We start from the raw sequence: 17217 nt of genomic DNA, 5'->3' as shown, positions 1-17217 counted from the left end.
AAATAATTGAAAATTGTAAATTATACTGCAATCTAAGTATTGCAGCATGTTTTTCCACATTAACTTGTTGCTCTTCAAACTTTTTCACTACAGTTTTTAAAAATACTGCTTTTTATGTGTTTAATGTAAGATCTGCCTGTGAACACAACTTTTCTCACTGGCAAATTCTTACAAGTAAAATTGTTTTTGCAACTTTCCCACAAAATCAAGTATCACACAGAGCCCTTAATTGTTTATCCCTTGCAAGTTTTTTGGGTGCAACAACCGCGAAAATGGTATCGACACATGGTGACTGCGATATAGGCAATACTGCTGTTTCCGTGGCGCCGCAATCTGACGACGGATTCTTATAGAACTCGACAAAAGAAAACGAAATGAACAAGTATAATTTTTTTATATCTCGCTTAGTTTTCAAGTAATTTAATGTTAAAGTTGTCTAATTTAGCGCAAAGTTGGTGTTGCCATACACCTGAAATAAAAACGAAGTTCGTATGCAGGGATGTTCAGTAGAAGGTTCATTGTAAAACTGCAGTATTTTTTGCTCTAATTTTAAGTTGAGAAATAATTTTTAAAATAAAAACATACAACTCATTCAAACTTAAAAACAATGATATTAAGCGTATCTCAAAAAATAATAAAGTAATTAAAATTAAATTAATTAACACAGTATTTTTGCGTAGAACTCCTTTTCGCGTGGGCGGCCTTCGGCCGCGCTTCAAAAAAATAACCCTCATCAGTCCTACTCCGGCTACGCAATCCACAGTATTTTTGCGTAGAACTCCTTTTCGCGTGGGTGGCCTTCGGCCGCGCTTCAAAAAAATAACCCTCATTAGTCCTACTCCGGCTACGCAATCCACAGTATTTTTGCGTAGAACTCCTTTTCGCGTGGGCGACCTTCGGCCGCGCTTCAAAAAAATAACCCTCATCAGTCCTACTCCGGCTACGCAATCCACAGTATTTTTGCGTAGAACTTCTTTTCACGTGGGCGGCCTTCGGCCGCGCTTCAAAAAAATAACCCTCATCAGTCCAACTCCGGCTACGCAATCCACAGTATTTTTGCGTAGAACTTCTTTCCGTATTAAAACCATTGAACCCAAAATTAAAACATCATATGCATGTATATAATAAAGAGGCACAATAACCCCCATCCCCAACATTAACACTAAACTTAAATACTTAATTTTTGTTCATATTTTTGCTTTATTTGCTGGCATCCGGCAACACCATACTGTTGTCATTCCAATCTTCTTCTTCTTCGCGTTTAAAATTGGAAAGTGACTGCATGGACAAATGCATTTGCATTTTATTTTAATAAAAATAATTCGAATATAAGGATAAAAATAAGTAAAACCACGCGTGTGGGTGTATATTTCGTGAATTTTAGTGAAGTGTTAAAAAATATATAGTGTAATAGGCAAATTATAGTGAAGTTCCAAAGGGCATTTTGAGACCTTTTTTATTCAATATCTCGAAAACTAAGCGAAATATCAAAAAATTTTACTTGTTCATTTCGTTTTCTTTTGTCGAGTTCTATAAGAATCCGACGTCAGATTGCGGCGCCACGGAAACAGTAGAATCCCCGCGATATACTAGCTGATTTGTTTTTTCTTTCAATTCGATGGTTAGTATGTCAAATCCTCTACTTCTAAGTTGCTGCCTTATTTGCTTGTTTACATACTCATAGCAATTGCGATATTCAAACCACAAAATTGTAAGAGCAAAATACATGTAAATTGTATAATATTTGTTGCTCTACCGAAGTCATCTTCTACGAAGTTTTTTGCAAAGTTGTTAATACCATTTGCCATTTACACCCTGTGCCAGTGCTTGACAATGCTAATTGAACAGCAGCCAATCAGTACATGAATTCGCTTTGATGTCAGCTGTTTGCTGACCAAATGGAAATCAGTGATTTGTTACCACGAAATTTTGCGTTAATTTACCCTGCGCTGATTCGATATTTTATCTTGTTTTCTTTTAAAAAATTACTGTTTGTTTTGTCAGTAGTTAGTATAATTAGTGAAAATTTACAAATTTTTTTTATCGATTAAGTCCTAACACATTGCTTAGATCAACCGCCAACTAAATATCTATCCTACCACCACATCATGAACAGCTTAGGATGGACGTTAATAATGAAAAGAGGTTGTCTCTTCTGCTCCAAAGAGACGGTACTCATCAAAGGCACTAAATATATTATACGCGATCGACTGGCGCAGGGGTAAGTTTTTACGGTAAAAACCGTTAATAGAACCGATCAGTTAGTCACATACCATAACACACCTACTCGGCAATCTTGCAGTGGATTTAGTTTGATAGACTTGGCGGAAAATGCTGTAACACACAAACTGTACGCGGTGAAGCGCATCACTTGTCACAGCATCGATGACCAAAATATAGCATTGCGTGAAATCGAGAATTGTCGGCGTATCGATTCGGAAAACGTAATCAAAGTTATAGACTATGAGCTAAAAGGATCTGCTGATATTGTCATCAATACAACGAGTGACCTGTACATAGTGCTACCCTACTATAAAAATGGCTCACTGGCAGATCATTTGCAGATGCGCGCGCGCAAGGGCGATTATATGTCGGAAGCGCAAATACTACAGGTCTTCCTTGGCATCTGCAATGGTGTAAGAGCGATGCATGAAACAAAGCCAGTGCCGCTGGCACATCGCGACCTTAAGACTGCAAATATTTGTTTGTCTGACACCTTTGAACCGATAATTGTCGATTTAGGCTCCATGACTGAGGCGCGTTTACAAATATGTGGGCAGAGTGAAGCACAGCGACTGCAGGACGAAGCAGAGGAACGTAGCTCGATTGTGTATCGTGCACCAGAGTTATTTTCTGTAAAGTCATATTCCACTGTAGATGAACGCACAGATATTTGGGTTGGTTACAGTTGACATTTGAATGTAAAAAATTCGAATAAATTTGTTTTGTTTTTTCAGAGTCTTGGTTGCGTACTTTATGCAACGTGCTTTTTCCACTGCCCCTTTGATTCGGTGTATGAGAAAGGTGATAGTGTGGCTTTGGCGGTACTGAACGGTAACATCAACATTCCTGAAAATTCCATATATTCAGAAGATATGCACGATTTAATTAAATATATGCTTCGTATGGATCCCATGGAACGACCATTTATATATAGTGTTATTGAAAAAACTCAAGATTTAATACATAAGTTAGATGAACGTGTTTAGCAAAAATAGAAAAACTACAATTGTTAAACTTTTATACACCTCGTATGCCATTCTGACCGAAATTAAAAAAAAAAACTTGATTATAATAAGATAATGTAGTATTTATACATGGAACAAAGAAATTTGAAAATTTAGGTTAACGTAAATTTCTATTTTTATTGCAATTAAAGTATATTAATATTTAAGTTAAATCTGCAAAATGACTATTAATCTGAAATTTTAATATTTAATGATCTTCGCGCAATTTTCCCGGACAATTGCTAGTCATATCTTGTTGATCTTTATAGCACACTCCACACCAAAAACAAAACTTGTATGATGTTCGCAAATAACTAGTAAGCATTTCAAGTCTCTCTACATGTGTGAATTCTTCTTCCGTACTGGCGTCGTCTGTTAGCACAGAGTCTTTTGGTTCCTTTTCTCCTGCTACTTCTTCATTCAATTCTGTGTTGCCGCCCGGCCAAAACCACGATAACTCGGGTTCTTTTATGTTATTCTCTATATCTAGCGTTTCACAGGTAAGCTGACAGCGTCTGCAACATTAATATATTAAAATAAAGACAAATAAAGCACGCGATTTCGTTAACTTTAAAGCGCCAATTGCAAACCGCTCGTCTGCTCTCTGTTGCGCCCTTCTCCGAAATTCCTCCACCGAAACTGCTTCACCTCCAGTAAGTTGATTCTGGAGCTGTTGCTCTTGTATCTGCCTTCGCCGCTCGGCTAAATCCCGTAACGCTGTTTCGCGACCCAAACCACCACGATCGGACTTTATGCTAATACCAATCGGCTCGGTTAGTCGAGCTTCGGTTTTACTACCTGCGGTTTCCTTACCCAATGCTTGCCCACGCTTATAGCCCATTTTAGCAAGCATTTGGAAACCTTTGTTTTGTTCCTCAATGGGTTTATTCAACGACTCTTCCAATATTTTGTTGTTAACTATTCCTCTACGTTCCATACTCTCCTGCTTTTGACGTTTAATATGATCCTTTCTGCTTTGTTCCATGGCTATTTGCCGTTTTTTATTCGACTGTTGTATTAGGCTTGGACGAACATCTCTGGAAGCATGAAAATAATAACATGGATAGGTGAAGTGAGAATGTCCTTACCCAGAAATAAACTTGTCCGACATGTAATCATCATCATCCGACATAATGAATGCAGTTTGTTGAAGCGATATATTTTGTAAATCGTTTTCTGTAAGAAAACTATTTTCGTACCTGGGTATTAATATTACACTATTAATTAAATATAACAAAACGGCAAAGTGTTGAGTTTTGACGACAACTGTCAACAACTAGGCGAATGTTGTGTTTCCGAATTCACTTACAAACTGAGATAACAGCTGATTAGAAATGAGATGCCACCTTATCTCTGTTTTCAAGTTTTCCATTAAGTGTTTGCAGTTAGATGAGTTTTGAATATAGATTGCCTGCAAAATAAATGTTTCAAGTTTATTTTAACTATTGCCTGTAGTTTTTAATTTCATTTCCTTACATACTGTCCCCGTTAGCGTTCACTAATCCAAGGCATTCTGTGAATTTATCGGAAGCGAAACAGCTATAGCAAATACTTATTTTTCATCATTACAAAAGATTTTAGGTAAAAAACGGTTTACCGGGTAAAGTACTTCCGCTCTCTTGAGTTATAAATAGTATTAAATAAATAAATACTAGACTTCCTATATTACAATAAATAGTTGTCACGTCGTGAAAGAAACTTGAATACATGTATTTTGTAGCTTATACTGCTACAGTTCCAAAACCAGTTAATAATTTTATGGTTTTTTTTTTCTTCTCACTACATTTTTTAACTAATTAAGGACTTTTTTTTTTTTTTACGTAATAACGTCTTATAATTCGCTTATCTATGTGGCCTTATATTGCTCCATCGTAGTTATCTTGCTCATCCGCCGTTACCTTGCTTGAACTGCGGAACGAACGACAAAAAGCACAATCGGCCCCCGCATTCGGCAATGTTCGACATCTGGCTCTCTCCTACTTGAGTGAGCATATATATGTATGTATATGCGCATATGTTTATAAATTCATATATTTGTATTTGCATATGCCTTCTTCCTGTGTGCATGGTAATCAACCATTTCTCTGTTGAGAATAGGACGATGATAGTAAAAGTAGGAAATGAAAGGGGGTGTTTCGAGTGTAATGTTTCTTGAAAAAGGCAAATCGGTGATGCTGCCTCTTAGTGTTGTTGACTTATTAACGTCTGATGCACAATCGAAATTGAACATATCTTTCATGAATTTGATAAATGTTTCGTCATTTTTCACGTTTGTGTAAATGTAAATTGATCAATTCCGTTGCGATTCCATTTACCTCCTTCTCTATATCCATACAAAATACCTATCAAACAAATAAAATTAAAATTTTGTTTTGAAAATTGCTACCATTACATCAGTATTTTCTTATGACGTTGTCACGTTAAACTACCCTCAGTAAACCGACTTTACAGACAACCTCTTTTTTTAATTATTTTAGTGAAGCTTACATAATAAAGCCTGCATATTTTTTTGAAATTTATTATACAAACTTAACTACGCAGAAGCATGCGCTTGCGGCTCACTTGTGCAGCATATGTGGTTTAAATACGGTGACGTTCAATGCTTTAAGAACGTTTAGGTTTTAAATAAGTTGTTGGTGGTTGGAGTCATTAACAGCAGAAAAGGATCAACATTGCTGAAATTTACAAATCTGTGGTATTAATATCACATTAACACAAAACTCACGAAACGAGCAAGGGGCGATTACTATCCAATATATATAAATTTGTGTTGATGGTGTAACCAATGCGAGGTCTACTATAAGCGGGTCATATAACTAAGTGCGATGTCCCAAAATCTGGTTTACTGCGATTAGGATTTATAAACGAATAGTGGTGATTGTAATTGTGTATAATTGCTGAGTTATTGGCCTACAGATACATATAACATTTAACGAAGAACAGAAACAACTCAAACTGCCAGTACAGATGAAGGAACTTCCTTCATTTTGTTTGGAGCAGTGAACAGATTCAAGAACTGCAATAGCTTCATATAAACCAAAAGCGAAACAGTAGACCGTACGATATGGGGGTTTCATTTTCTTCCACTACAGTAAAGCAAGCGTGGGTTTCTTTTAAACAGTTTTGGAAAATAAGCTGCCCGTCCGACGATTTGCGGAGTGCAGTAACTTCAAGCATGATGCACTAAATAGATAATGGAATCTTCAGAGCTGAGGGAAAGTCCTTTTTCAAAGCAAAATATAAGCTCATCATGAAGTTGAGATGAAGTTTGCTTAAACATCTTTAATGTTGTCTTTTATGGCCCTTATTATGAGCAACATTCGATCTTCGACTATAGTCGAAAGTGCTGATCGAACGAATTTTCATTTGGTATTATGGTGCTCATTCGTTGAAGAATAGGACTATTGTGAATTTCGATCGCTCGACGCATTTACAATAGATAATTTTTCTCAGCTGATACAGCAAATCAATATAAAAGAAAAACCGATTGTGTTGAAATTCTTTGCTAACAACATTTTTAAAAGTTAAAAAAAGTATTTTTTGTGAAAATGAGTACAACGGAGTTGTGGTTCGATGATTCATCGGTCGATAAAAGATTAGTGGAACTAGCTAGATGTAGAAAACAGCTGAGGGGCGCATCCAACCCCCTTCAAATGGCTTCCACTGAGTAAGTTTAGTATTTTCAAAATGTGTTGACTTACTTAATATTACAGAAATTTTCTTACAGTTTTTTAAAGAACTTTAGATTGTCTAAAGAGGCGTTTATGAACGTACTGTCCAGTACAGAAAACCAGTTGCAGCAGTGCACCCGAGCCAAGAGCTCTTCACTATTCTCCAAGACAAGCAACACAAATTATTAATGTGTGTGCAGCTTTGCACAACATTTGCTTGTTTTATAATGTTCAACTTCCAGATGAAGAGTTCAATTCTTAGAATATTAATTAGAAAAATCTAAAAAGTATTAAATAGAAACCTTTACGCCACAGTTTCTGTTTTATTTTTGTTATAAATTTTCTTTATTCAATTATTCATCATTCGAAAAAAATATGTATTTCAGTTCCTCTACGTATTTCAGCCCATACCTGCCAAGGGAAAATAAAAATGTATTTCTATAAACATCACAAAAAAAAACTATTATTAACCTTAATCCATTTTGCTGCCGTCTAACTGGTGGTCCCAAGCAATTCAGCTCCGTTGTAAATTCCTCCCATTTTTTTGCTGCTTGTACTTTGGTGGGAGTCCCTTTTGCGAATTGTGGATTCTCTTCCATTAATGCAACTAGCCTTTCTCAAAAAAAAAACCATTACTAACCTTAATCCATTTTGCTGCCGTTCTAACTGGTGGTCCCAAGCAATTCAGCTCCGTTGTAAATTCCTCCCATTTTTTTGCTGCTTGAACTTTGGTGCAAATCCCTTTTGCGAATTGTGGATTCTCTTCCATTAATGAAACTAGCATTTCTAATTGCTGTTTGGTACTCACGACTTTCGACCTGCATAAAACTAACAAAATTATATATTTATTATTTGGTTACTATAAAACCATAAAGAATCGCAAACAACTTACATTTTAACAAGTTTTCCCACAATACGCTCGATACAATCGAAAGCAAAATTGCATTCGACTCTAAATTCGGTATACAACGAAAATTTGGACAGCGCTGCACCGCTCATAATACCAAATTGACATTCGATTTTCGATCTTCGACAACCAACGAATATCGAAGATCGAATCCAGCTCATAATAGGGGCCTATAACAGATAGTCCAGATTCAGGCAAAATGTTATTCGAATATTATTATTTGCAGGCATTAGAAAAGTACAAAGATAATAGCGAATGGCAGATGACCGATGAGCCTTGATGATATTTATCAGCTGAACAAAGCCGATGAGTGAACGTTTACTCGACAGATATTTAATAATATCAAAGTTAAAACACAGAATTTTTTTAACCCATTAACAACAATGTTAAAATGAATACTTTCAGGTCTATTCTTGGGTGGTAATAAATTTAACCGTGGTATCAAAATTAACGTTTCAGTAAATTTCGTTCCTATTTCGTTTCTCTTTCGTATTCTAATGTCGTTGCTACTTGATAAGTTTTGTTATCCACAAAATATGTAGGAAGTCACAAACAAGCGCATGCCATATCTTCCAGTTGTTCAGTGACTAAAATTTAAAAGGTATAACCAAATATAACATTCCCCCCTTTCCACTTTTCTGGCGTGTTTTTCTATATAACGCGATGTAAATAATGTGTACAAAGAATTCTTCTTAAGGTAACACAAGTGTGCACTTAGCAGAATTTATATAAAGCTGTAGGTGCTTGTTGCTATAGGAATAACAGCACCTGGAATGTGCGCGACAAATGATAATCAGTGACCGAATTTTTTAATTACTAGAAAATATCAAAGAATAAATTTCGTGTAAGTACAATCGTTGAATCTTTCGAATCCTCAAAATAACATTTGGTGGATATACAATATTTTACAAAAAAAAAATTCTTGCTACTTATCGCTCCTTAATAATGAGCGTGTAAGTATTAATTTCTCGTTAGAGATGCATCTAAAAGTGAGTAATCGCTAACGGAAACCGGGTGTTATAAAGTTTGCCTAAGTGGCAGCATTGTATGTGAGTTTGCTCTCGCGCACGTGTGGTTTCGGGGCGAATCTATGAATTCGCCTCTAGTGTATGTTTTCGATTCATAAAATATTTTTCATAGGACTTTGTAGATTTTGTAGATGAAATGGTCACGGTTTGTAATAAAGAAGCACTAAAATATTTGCAAAGTTAAATTAATAACAATTTTTATCTAATAAACAGAAAAAAGTAAAAATTAGTGCTGTGAAGCGGAGCGCGCATCTCAAGGCGAAGAAGACTCCTCTCTCCAATCAACAACAACACAAGTTAGCCCAACAGAAAGCAGCCAAGGATAGAAAACAAAATATATTCCGACAACGGGCGAAAAAACGTGAACAATTGCCCCAGAAACGCAAACAAAGAATTGATTATAGCAATGATCCCCTTGGCAATGATGAAGACGATTTGGATCCTTCCGAAGTGGTGGAAAACATCGGCGATATGCTGGACGGCGATGATTTGGAATATTTGCATGAAAAGGGCATAAATAAACAACGTAAACGAAAAAATGCTGGCGATTTTAGTGAGGAGAAAGATTCTGTTGGCTTAGAAAAAGCATACACGACCAAGGCAGTTGAAGAGAATGATAAGAAAAAAGTTAAAATCAATCTGCTGCCAATAAAAAGTCGGGATGGCCAAATTATAACGCGAAGTACTGAAGTAGACTACATACCAAAGCCAAAAATAAAGCGTAACTCAGATGAAGAAGAGGAGGAGGTGGACGAGGATAATAATGAAAATGTTATCTACGAAGACAGCGACGATGACGTGATTAATGAAATTGGTGATAGTAGCGCCTTGCCCGAGCCGGAGAAAAAACTAATTTCCACTACTGATCTGCTCATCGCACGACAACAAGAACTTGAGCGGCAGAAATATCGCATTGGAATTATTTGTTCAGGTCTATTAGAAAAGCCAGAGGACAAGATGCGAAACTTCAACGCTCTATATGAGCTAATGGAAGAGACAAATGCGGCTGATGTGCCAAATCTTCTAACAGTACGCAAGCTGGCGATATTGTCGGCGACCGAAATATTTAAGGATATTTTGCCAGAATATCGAGTTGGGCAAGTCGACACAAAGATGCAAACCTGTAAGTATGTGAAATTTTTAATGCAACACAATAATTTTATACCATTTATTTTAAATCAATATAGTGCGCAAAGCCACCTTGGAACGAGTGACGTATGAAAACGCGCTGTTGCAGCAATTCAAGAAATTCCTAACAAAGCTTGAAAAACTCACAGCTGCGGTGAATAAACGTGGCCAAGGGCGAGTTACTCCACAGGCTATAAAAATGGCAGAAGTAGCAGTGCAAAGTATGTGTGATTTACTTGTTGCGCATCCATATTTCAATTATGTACAGAATGTCGCACAACTGCTGGTCTACATGTCAAACTGCCGTTATCAGAATATGCGTGAAGCAATCAATAAATGTTTCCGTACGGTTTTCGCCATTGATAAGAAATTGGATATGACATTGTTCATTGTGAGGCGCTTAAACCATCTCATAAAGACAAAACTGCCAAATGTGCATGTGGAATGTCTGACTTGTTTGCTTTCACTTAAAATAAAAAATGTAAATTTAGATGCAGAGAAGGAGAACGAGTTAAAACAAAAGAAGTTAGAGGCGCATCGGCAGCGATTAATGAGCTTGTCAAAGAAAGAGCGTAAAAGGCGAAAAAAAATGGCCGAAGTGAATAGAGAGCTGGACGAAACACGTGCGGAAGAAAATAAACAAACGAAATTTTACAAACTCACGGAAATAACCAAAATGGTGTTTACAATTTATTTCCGTGTCCTGAAAAACGACCCAACATCTAAAGTGTTGAGCGCTATTTTGGAGGGTTTAGCAGAGTGCGTACACTTTTATATACATATTAAAATACATAAACACATATTAAAATATACTTGTATGCTTTAATTTTTACAGATTTGCACATGTGATCAACATGGATTTCTTCTCTGACCTCATAGAGGTCTTGAATCGCATCCTAGAAGGAATGGATCTCGGTTATCGCGAACAACTACATTGCATAAAAACAATTTTCGTCATACTCTCCGGCCAGGGCGAAGTACTGAATATTGATCCAATACGTTTTTATCAGCACTTCTACAAGAATATGCTTACAGTGGATGCGGGAAAGAATCATGATGATTTTCGTATTATACTTAACACATTGGAAGAAGTTTTAGTAAAAAGGCGACGCAATATGAGCCAGCAACGTTTAATGGCATTTATAAAACGTTTACTAATGCTCAGCATGCATCTATTACATCATGGCACTTTGGCAACACTAGGCACTATAAAGACGACTTTCCAATTGACATCTGTCTTGGATATTTTACTTGACACGGATACTAGTGTAGGGTCAGGTAATTATAATCCTGAGTTGGAGGATCCCGAGTATTGCAATGCCTCAAGCACAGCGCTGTATGAGCTGACCATGCTTTCACGTCACTACCACCCAACGGTGCGTAAAATGGCCATGCACATAGCAAGTGGTGTGCCTGCATCAGGAGAGGGAGCATTGCCACCCGAAATTGGCAAACTGTTAGTGTTAAATTTGGCTTGAATAAGTTTTCTTCATAATTTTTTACTACATTTCATTATTTCACAGATCGTCCCATGAACTCTACGATCAGTTCGATAGCACGCAGATGGCGTTTAACCCAGTTATACCGGTGCCGAAGCAGGCTGAGCCAAAAATCAAAAAGGGCAAACACCAGTTTATAAATTCTGATTTCAAACCACTTTGCAAGAGCCTTTTGCAAGCTGGAGAGTGCACAGCAAAAACCACGTCGAAGCATAGAAATAGCACCGAATTAAATTTTTACGATGCCTTGGTTAATAGTTGTTAGTTTTTTCCTTAAATTCTGCAAGCAATGAATATTAATAAAGATTTGTTAAAAATGATAATAGGAAAAAGAAAACGGTGAAACTTTCTTAACGACGTTTATTGAAAATATGTCTAAAATAATTCAGTGAAAGCTGTGTATATATAAGAGAAACTTCAAAAGTAAGAGTTATGAAATCCATGTCAAAGGTATAATTATTTTTGTAAAAGAAAATTTTGGTTTTTTACTTTGCTCAAAGGTATAATTATTTTTGTAAAAGAAAATTTTGGTTTTTTACTTAAAACATATGTCTGTATATGAAGTAAATTATACTTTCCACTTCGAAAGTGCCCACTTAAATGGAGCACTTAAAGAAAATTCGGCAATTGTCCATGGTTGTGGAACGATGCTTCTTCCAAGCAGATAAACAGCCTATTACAATGTTGATATTCCAACGCCAGCGCCGATAGTTCGTCCACTAAAAATAAAAACTGTGTTTCTCCCTTTTCTTTTATGCACACTTTGCTGCTTGCCACAATCCAGTGATCCGTCCGCATTTTTGGCGCATGCAAACGCACTTGCAACAGAAACTTCATTGGATCATTTATAATGCCTGTATAAATAACGCTATAACAATACAATCGAACTGCATTTGGCTGTAATGGATACAAGCACACACTTCCCAAGGCTTGCATTCGGCCAGTGGAATCTTTCAAACACTGGAATGAATACTCGTCTTCGCATAAAATATTTATGTAAGTGTGATTATGGGTCATGCTGTAGAATATAGGTGTAGCTTTTTTCAATTTCTGATATTTTTCAAGAGTGCTAAGGATTACAGAGCGCATGAATTTGAAAGCCTCTGATGTTATTGGACTATTGTTTGCAAGAGTTATCTCAGCAACAATTAGCTGATCCTTATTTGCCACCTTCGAATTCTGATCCAATTCAGAGTCGAAAAGCATTTGCAATAAGCGAATTTCAGTGCGAAATTGCACGGCCAGCTCGTAAAGCATACCTGATAGTACAGGTACGTTTGGAGGTGATTGTTCGATGCCCAGAGATTTCGTCATATCGGCGTTCAGTGAAATTTGCGATTTTTGGGATTTTCCATTATCCGTTAAGGAACCTGTGCACGCCTTCGCCGCAACCGTCTTAGTTATAGCAAGCTGTGCTTCCCTCTGGCGACGTCGCAAACGTTTTCGCGCTCCTTTCGATAATCCCGATGTATCACTTGGCGTATCAAATCCAGATCGATGATCATTCATTTGTAACCCAACAGCAGTACCACTTTGTCCGATTTCGTAGCCAATATTTTGTAGCGCTTCCAATCCGCCAGCATCAAGAGTTTTCGAAATTGCCAGTGCCAGCAATTGTTGTACCATAGCGAAACGTTCTCGTCCAGCTGCTTCACTTCTAGCTTCAGCCTCTGCAACTAAACGATTTTGACGCTGTTTCTTAGTCTCATTAACTTGTGATTTTGATTGAGGCATTACTAGGCTTTTCCGCAAAGAACTAACTTTCAAGTGCATACGATGAGTGCAATTCGTAGGCGCCACTTGTTTTGGTGGAAAATATATGACTTTATCATCTAAGGTACTTTGAGGCTTTGAAGTAGTGATGCAGTCGGAAATTTTATTAGCAACTGTATTTAAATATATTTGCAAATGGGTAGCCATTTGATCGGCATGGAAGAAAAAGTGTTGTAACGGTAAATTAAATTCTTTTAAATTTGTTCTTGTTTTTCTAAAGCTTCTCACTGAGTGAAATTCACAATAACCGAATCAATGTGAATTTTTACAGGGTAAATTCGGTAAAGCCAAATCTTGGAAAAGACCCACGAAAGGAGAATCGACGCCCACCATCTTTTCATCCATTTCAAAGCTGCATTCGACAGCACGAAGAGGATGTCTGAATTTGGTATACCCACAAAACTAATACGGCTTTGCAAGATTACGTTGCTCAACACCAGCAGCGCCGTCAGAATTGGGAAGGACCTCTCCGAGCCGTTTGATACCAAACGAGGTTTCAGACAGGGTGACTCGCTGTCGTGTTACTTCTTTAACCTGATGTTGGAGAGCATCGTACGAGCCGCAGAACTTAATCGCTCAGGCACAATATTTTATAAGAGCGTACAATTGCTGGCGTATGCCGATGATATTGACATCATCGGCCTTAACAGCCGCGCTGTTAGTTCTGCCTTCTCCAAACTGGATAAAGAGGCAAGGCGAATGAGTCTGGTGGTGAACGAGGACAAAACGAAGTACCTCCTGTCTTCAAACAAACAGTCGGCGCACTCGCGTATCGGCACCCACGTCACTGTTGACAGTTATAATTTCGAAATTGTAAAAAACTAATAATGTCAGGCTTGAAATCCAACGCAGAATCTCTATTGCCAACAAGTGCTACTTTGGACTAAGTAGGCAACTGAGCAGTAAAGTCCTCTCTCGACGAACAAAACTAGCACTCTACAAGACTCTCATCATGCCCCTTCTAACGTATGGCACAGAAGCTTGGACGATGACAACATCCGATGAAGCGACGCTTGGTGTGTTCGAGAGAAAGATTCTGAGTAATATTTTTGGACCTTTGCACGTTGGCAACGGCGAATATCGCAGACGATGGAACGATGAGCTGTATGAGCTTTACGACGACATAGGCATAGCGCAGCGGATAAAGATACAGCGGCTACGTTGGCTGGGTCATATCGTCCGAATGGATACAAACGCTCCGGCTTTGAAAGTATTCGATGCGGTACCAGCTGGTGGTAACAGAGGAAGAAGAAGACCTCCTCTGCGTTGGAAAGATCAGGTGGAGAAAAACGTCAAGGCAAAAACGAAATAAAATGGATTGCGGCAAAGAAAACAGGTTTGTAGACATTCTAATAAAATGTTTGTTAGGTATTATTAATTATTCATTCATATAACAGAAAAAGAACGTATTTCCATAAACGCTTTGTCCACCTATTGCTTATTATAATATGTAATATTGAAATTCGCATGAGTATTGCTGCCATAATTTTTTGAAACCTCAGTAAAAGTCGTTTACGGACATGATTCAATTATAGTAAGCTGCTTCCTTACCTAACCTCCTATGATTGAATCATGGTTTACGGATTTCCTCCAATTGTTTATTATGGGTATTTTGACAGCTATATTTTCATTTGAACGAAATCTTTGTGATGACAACATTACAAAATCGAAAGCGAAAAAAGAAATGTTTATTTAGCATTACTAGCGCATTAAGGTAACGAATATATTGTTCTTCCAACATTTGTTTTTAATTGTTGGTTTAATAAACTTTTCTCTTTTGCTCCAAAATGCAAGAACTGCATTGCACAGATTTTAGTTTTTATCAATAGTTATACGATGAAATGCTTACGTAAAAATGCATCTACGACAATTATGAGCCCTAAAGATAAAAGGAAGACGCTTCTCCAGGGAAAACAGTCGAAAATGCTCAACAGTGAACATTTGATTTTTTTTTAACTTTGGTATACTTTTTTGTCTGGGTTTGCCAGCTGATTTCGATAAATTTCCAATAAAAATGGGGGAAACAACGATTTCTTCGTAATTATCAAGGTTGTGGGGGAATAAAACCCCCACATGTACTTTTTATTTATATTAACACTCTTTATTTCCGATGTATAATTCAAGACAGTTAAGATAAAAACTTATAACTTCTAAAGGAACTCTATTTTTATATGTCTTGTCGTTTGTAAGAACGCTTCTAGAATGAATAACGATGTTCAATTAAATTGAATAATGAATGAAAAAGAATAATGAATTCAGTGTGACTAAAAGGATAGGTACAGGCAAGGCGAATTTATTATAGGTGCCAGCAACCACATATAAGTAAAACCCTACATGTATTTGTTGTTGCCTTTGGTACAAGCATCAAGTCAAAATACAATACAATACGAATGTAAACATACCAATACATACAAACAAAGCATATGATTTTGACGTAAGCCATACCTACGGCGAAAAATTCAGCTGGGTGAATGCTGTCACCCAAGGCGAATTTATTACAGGTGACAGCAAACACATATAAGTAAAACCCTACTTGTATTTGTTGTTGCGTTTGGTCCAACCATCACGTCAAAATCAGCAAGCAAATGTAAACATACCAATACATACAAACAAAGCTATCATTTTGACGTAAGCCATACCTACGGTGAAAAATACAGCTGGGTGAATGCTGTCACCTTAATAAATCCACCTTGGCTGTCACCTATAATAAATCCACCTTGGGTACAGGTGTGTTCCAAGAATGATAGAAACAAGATTGCGCCCATCAGAGCGTACGTGATGTCACGTTTGCTGAGTTGTGCAGTATTGCCAACCATTTGCTCTTCGCAATAAATTTAGTGCTTTTTTATACCGAAAATGCGAAAATTTTGAAGTTTCGTGTTTGTTTCTTTTTTTTAATTTAAAGCTACCAAAACTTTAAGTGAAAAAACAAATGATATTATTAAACAAAAAAAAGGTTAAAAAAGGTCACTCTGAGAAGATTTTAGTGCTAATGAAAATTTTTTTACTCTTATAAAATTTGATAATTTGAAAGTGCAAATTTAATTTTTGGCTCCATTTAAGGTTATGCAAAAATATTAAATGCCCCTCTCTCAACTCTTCTTCAGATTGAAACCCTTTTTACACATTTTGAAAAGCCTTTGAATTTATTGAATGCGAATTAAAACCATAGAGGTGTAATCGTTTCTTCCGGTCATCAATCCTTAGTGAGACATAGGACATTAAGAGTTATATTCACTGTAAAAATAAACAAGAAAATACTAAAGAAACCATACTGACATTTTTACAAAAATAGTACTTTATTTAGTTACAAAACTTCAAATATAGCAAAAAAGTCGTTCCCTTAACAAAAGAGTCTCGCTTAAAAAAAACCTCATAAATTAAATTGTACATAAGCATGACACATTTATTTAAAAAAAAGCACATTTTAAAGACAATTTGTCACGCATACAAAGTTCTTTAAGTGATTCAATAAAAATTTGTTGGGTTATTTTCTTTGAATGGGCATTTTAATGCGTTTTTATATCCAAAGCTAGGCAACACTGCAGTAGCGAGAGAGAGATTTGACTGCCGAAAGCAGAAGAACACCAACAACACCTGCACACGCGGCCAATGCCACCAGATGTTAAAAAAAAGTAAAGCTAAATAAAACTGAGTGAATTATTTAAATAAATATTAAAAAATGTATATTTTACAAAATTATAAACATTACTTTTAATTAGAATAGGCTAGAAAAATGTCATGTGGAATGAACTAAAACTCCGAGACAAAAAATAATAAAAATAACAAAAAAAAAAAATGCTAAATCAAGTTACGAAAATGGTAATCTGGCCATACTGGAGCTAAAATCACGTAACTAGTTGTCAAATTCGCTGAGCGCAAAGTAACGGGACCACGATGGGTGCCATCTCATTGACCCGATTTACACGAGGAGACATCTGGAAGGGAGACACTGGAAATTCTCTTTTGAAGTTTCATTCGCGT

The 17217-nt window shown here is 36.7% G+C and overlaps 4 protein-coding genes across 4 annotated transcripts; 2 read left to right on the top strand and 2 right to left on the bottom strand.

Annotated features, from left to right (window-relative positions):
- Window positions 1–1877: 1877 nt before the first annotated feature.
- Window positions 1878–3374, top strand: LOC129253316 (serine/threonine-protein kinase 16). Its single transcript, XM_054891624.1, has 3 exons — window positions 1878–2221; window positions 2303–2897; window positions 2958–3374. Exons 1-3 carry the CDS (start codon window positions 2109–2111, stop codon window positions 3207–3209), a joined length of 960 nt encoding a protein of 319 aa, XP_054747599.1. The 5' UTR covers window positions 1878–2108; the 3' UTR covers window positions 3210–3374.
- LOC129253317 (G patch domain-containing protein 11) lies at window positions 3340–4522 on the bottom strand. Its single transcript, XM_054891625.1, has 3 exons — window positions 4316–4522; window positions 3797–4264; window positions 3340–3742 (listed from the first exon to the last, which is right to left on the bottom strand). Exons 1-3 carry the CDS (start codon window positions 4357–4359, stop codon window positions 3436–3438), a joined length of 819 nt encoding a protein of 272 aa, XP_054747600.1. The 5' UTR covers window positions 4360–4522; the 3' UTR covers window positions 3340–3435.
- Window positions 4523–8874: 4352 nt separating this feature from the next.
- On the top strand, window positions 8875–11797 carry LOC129248837 (nucleolar complex protein 3 homolog). The gene is made up of 5 exons (XM_054888453.1): window positions 8875–8978; window positions 9047–9956; window positions 10021–10720; window positions 10797–11417; window positions 11485–11797. The coding sequence occupies exons 1-5, from the start codon at window positions 8970–8972 to the stop codon at window positions 11723–11725; spliced, it is 2481 nt and encodes an 826-aa protein (XP_054744428.1). The 5' UTR covers window positions 8875–8969; the 3' UTR covers window positions 11726–11797.
- An 87-nt stretch (window positions 11798–11884) lies between these two features.
- LOC129248846 (uncharacterized) lies at window positions 11885–13406 on the bottom strand. The gene has a single exon (XM_054888460.1). It carries the CDS (start codon window positions 13378–13380, stop codon window positions 12070–12072), a length of 1311 nt encoding a protein of 436 aa, XP_054744435.1. The 5' UTR covers window positions 13381–13406; the 3' UTR covers window positions 11885–12069.
- Window positions 13407–17217: the final 3811 nt, after the last annotated feature.

This window comes from Anastrepha obliqua, chromosome 1, assembly GCF_027943255.1.
Source record: "Anastrepha obliqua isolate idAnaObli1 chromosome 1, idAnaObli1_1.0, whole genome shotgun sequence".
NCBI lineage: Eukaryota > Metazoa > Arthropoda > Insecta > Diptera > Tephritidae > Anastrepha > Anastrepha obliqua.
Note: the sequence above shows the minus strand (reverse complement) of the source record. Positions and strands in the feature narration are given on the sequence as shown.

Excerpts from the sequence above, each read along its gene's own strand:
- LOC129253316 (XM_054891624.1), top strand. The coding sequence starts at position 2,109 with ATGAACAGCTTAGGATGGACGTTAATAATGAAAAGAGGTTGTCTCTTC. Across the intron at positions 2,222-2,302 it reads CGCGATCGACTGGCGCAGGG|TGGATTTAGTTTGATAGACT; the intron begins GTAAGTTTTTAC and ends GCAATCTTGCAG. Across the intron at positions 2,898-2,957 it reads ATGAACGCACAGATATTTGG|AGTCTTGGTTGCGTACTTTA; the intron begins GTTGGTTACAGT and ends TTGTTTTTTCAG.
- LOC129248837 (XM_054888453.1), top strand. Across the intron at positions 10,721-10,796 it reads ATTTTGGAGGGTTTAGCAGA|ATTTGCACATGTGATCAACA; the intron begins GTGCGTACACTT and ends TAATTTTTACAG. Across the intron at positions 11,418-11,484 it reads CCACCCGAAATTGGCAAACT|ATCGTCCCATGAACTCTACG; the intron begins GTTAGTGTTAAA and ends ATTATTTCACAG.
- LOC129248846 (XM_054888460.1), bottom strand. The coding sequence starts at position 13,380 with ATGGCTACCCATTTGCAAATATATTTAAATACAGTTGCTAATAAAATT.
- LOC129253317 (XM_054891625.1), bottom strand. The coding sequence starts at position 4,359 with ATGTCGGATGATGATGATTACATGTCGGACAAGTTTATTTCTGG. Across the intron at positions 4,265-4,315 it reads TCGGACAAGTTTATTTCTGG|AGATGTTCGTCCAAGCCTAA; the intron begins GTAAGGACATTC and ends TCATGCTTCCAG. Across the intron at positions 3,743-3,796 it reads TTTGCAATTGGCGCTTTAAA|ACGCTGTCAGCTTACCTGTG; the intron begins GTTAACGAAATC and ends TTAATGTTGCAG.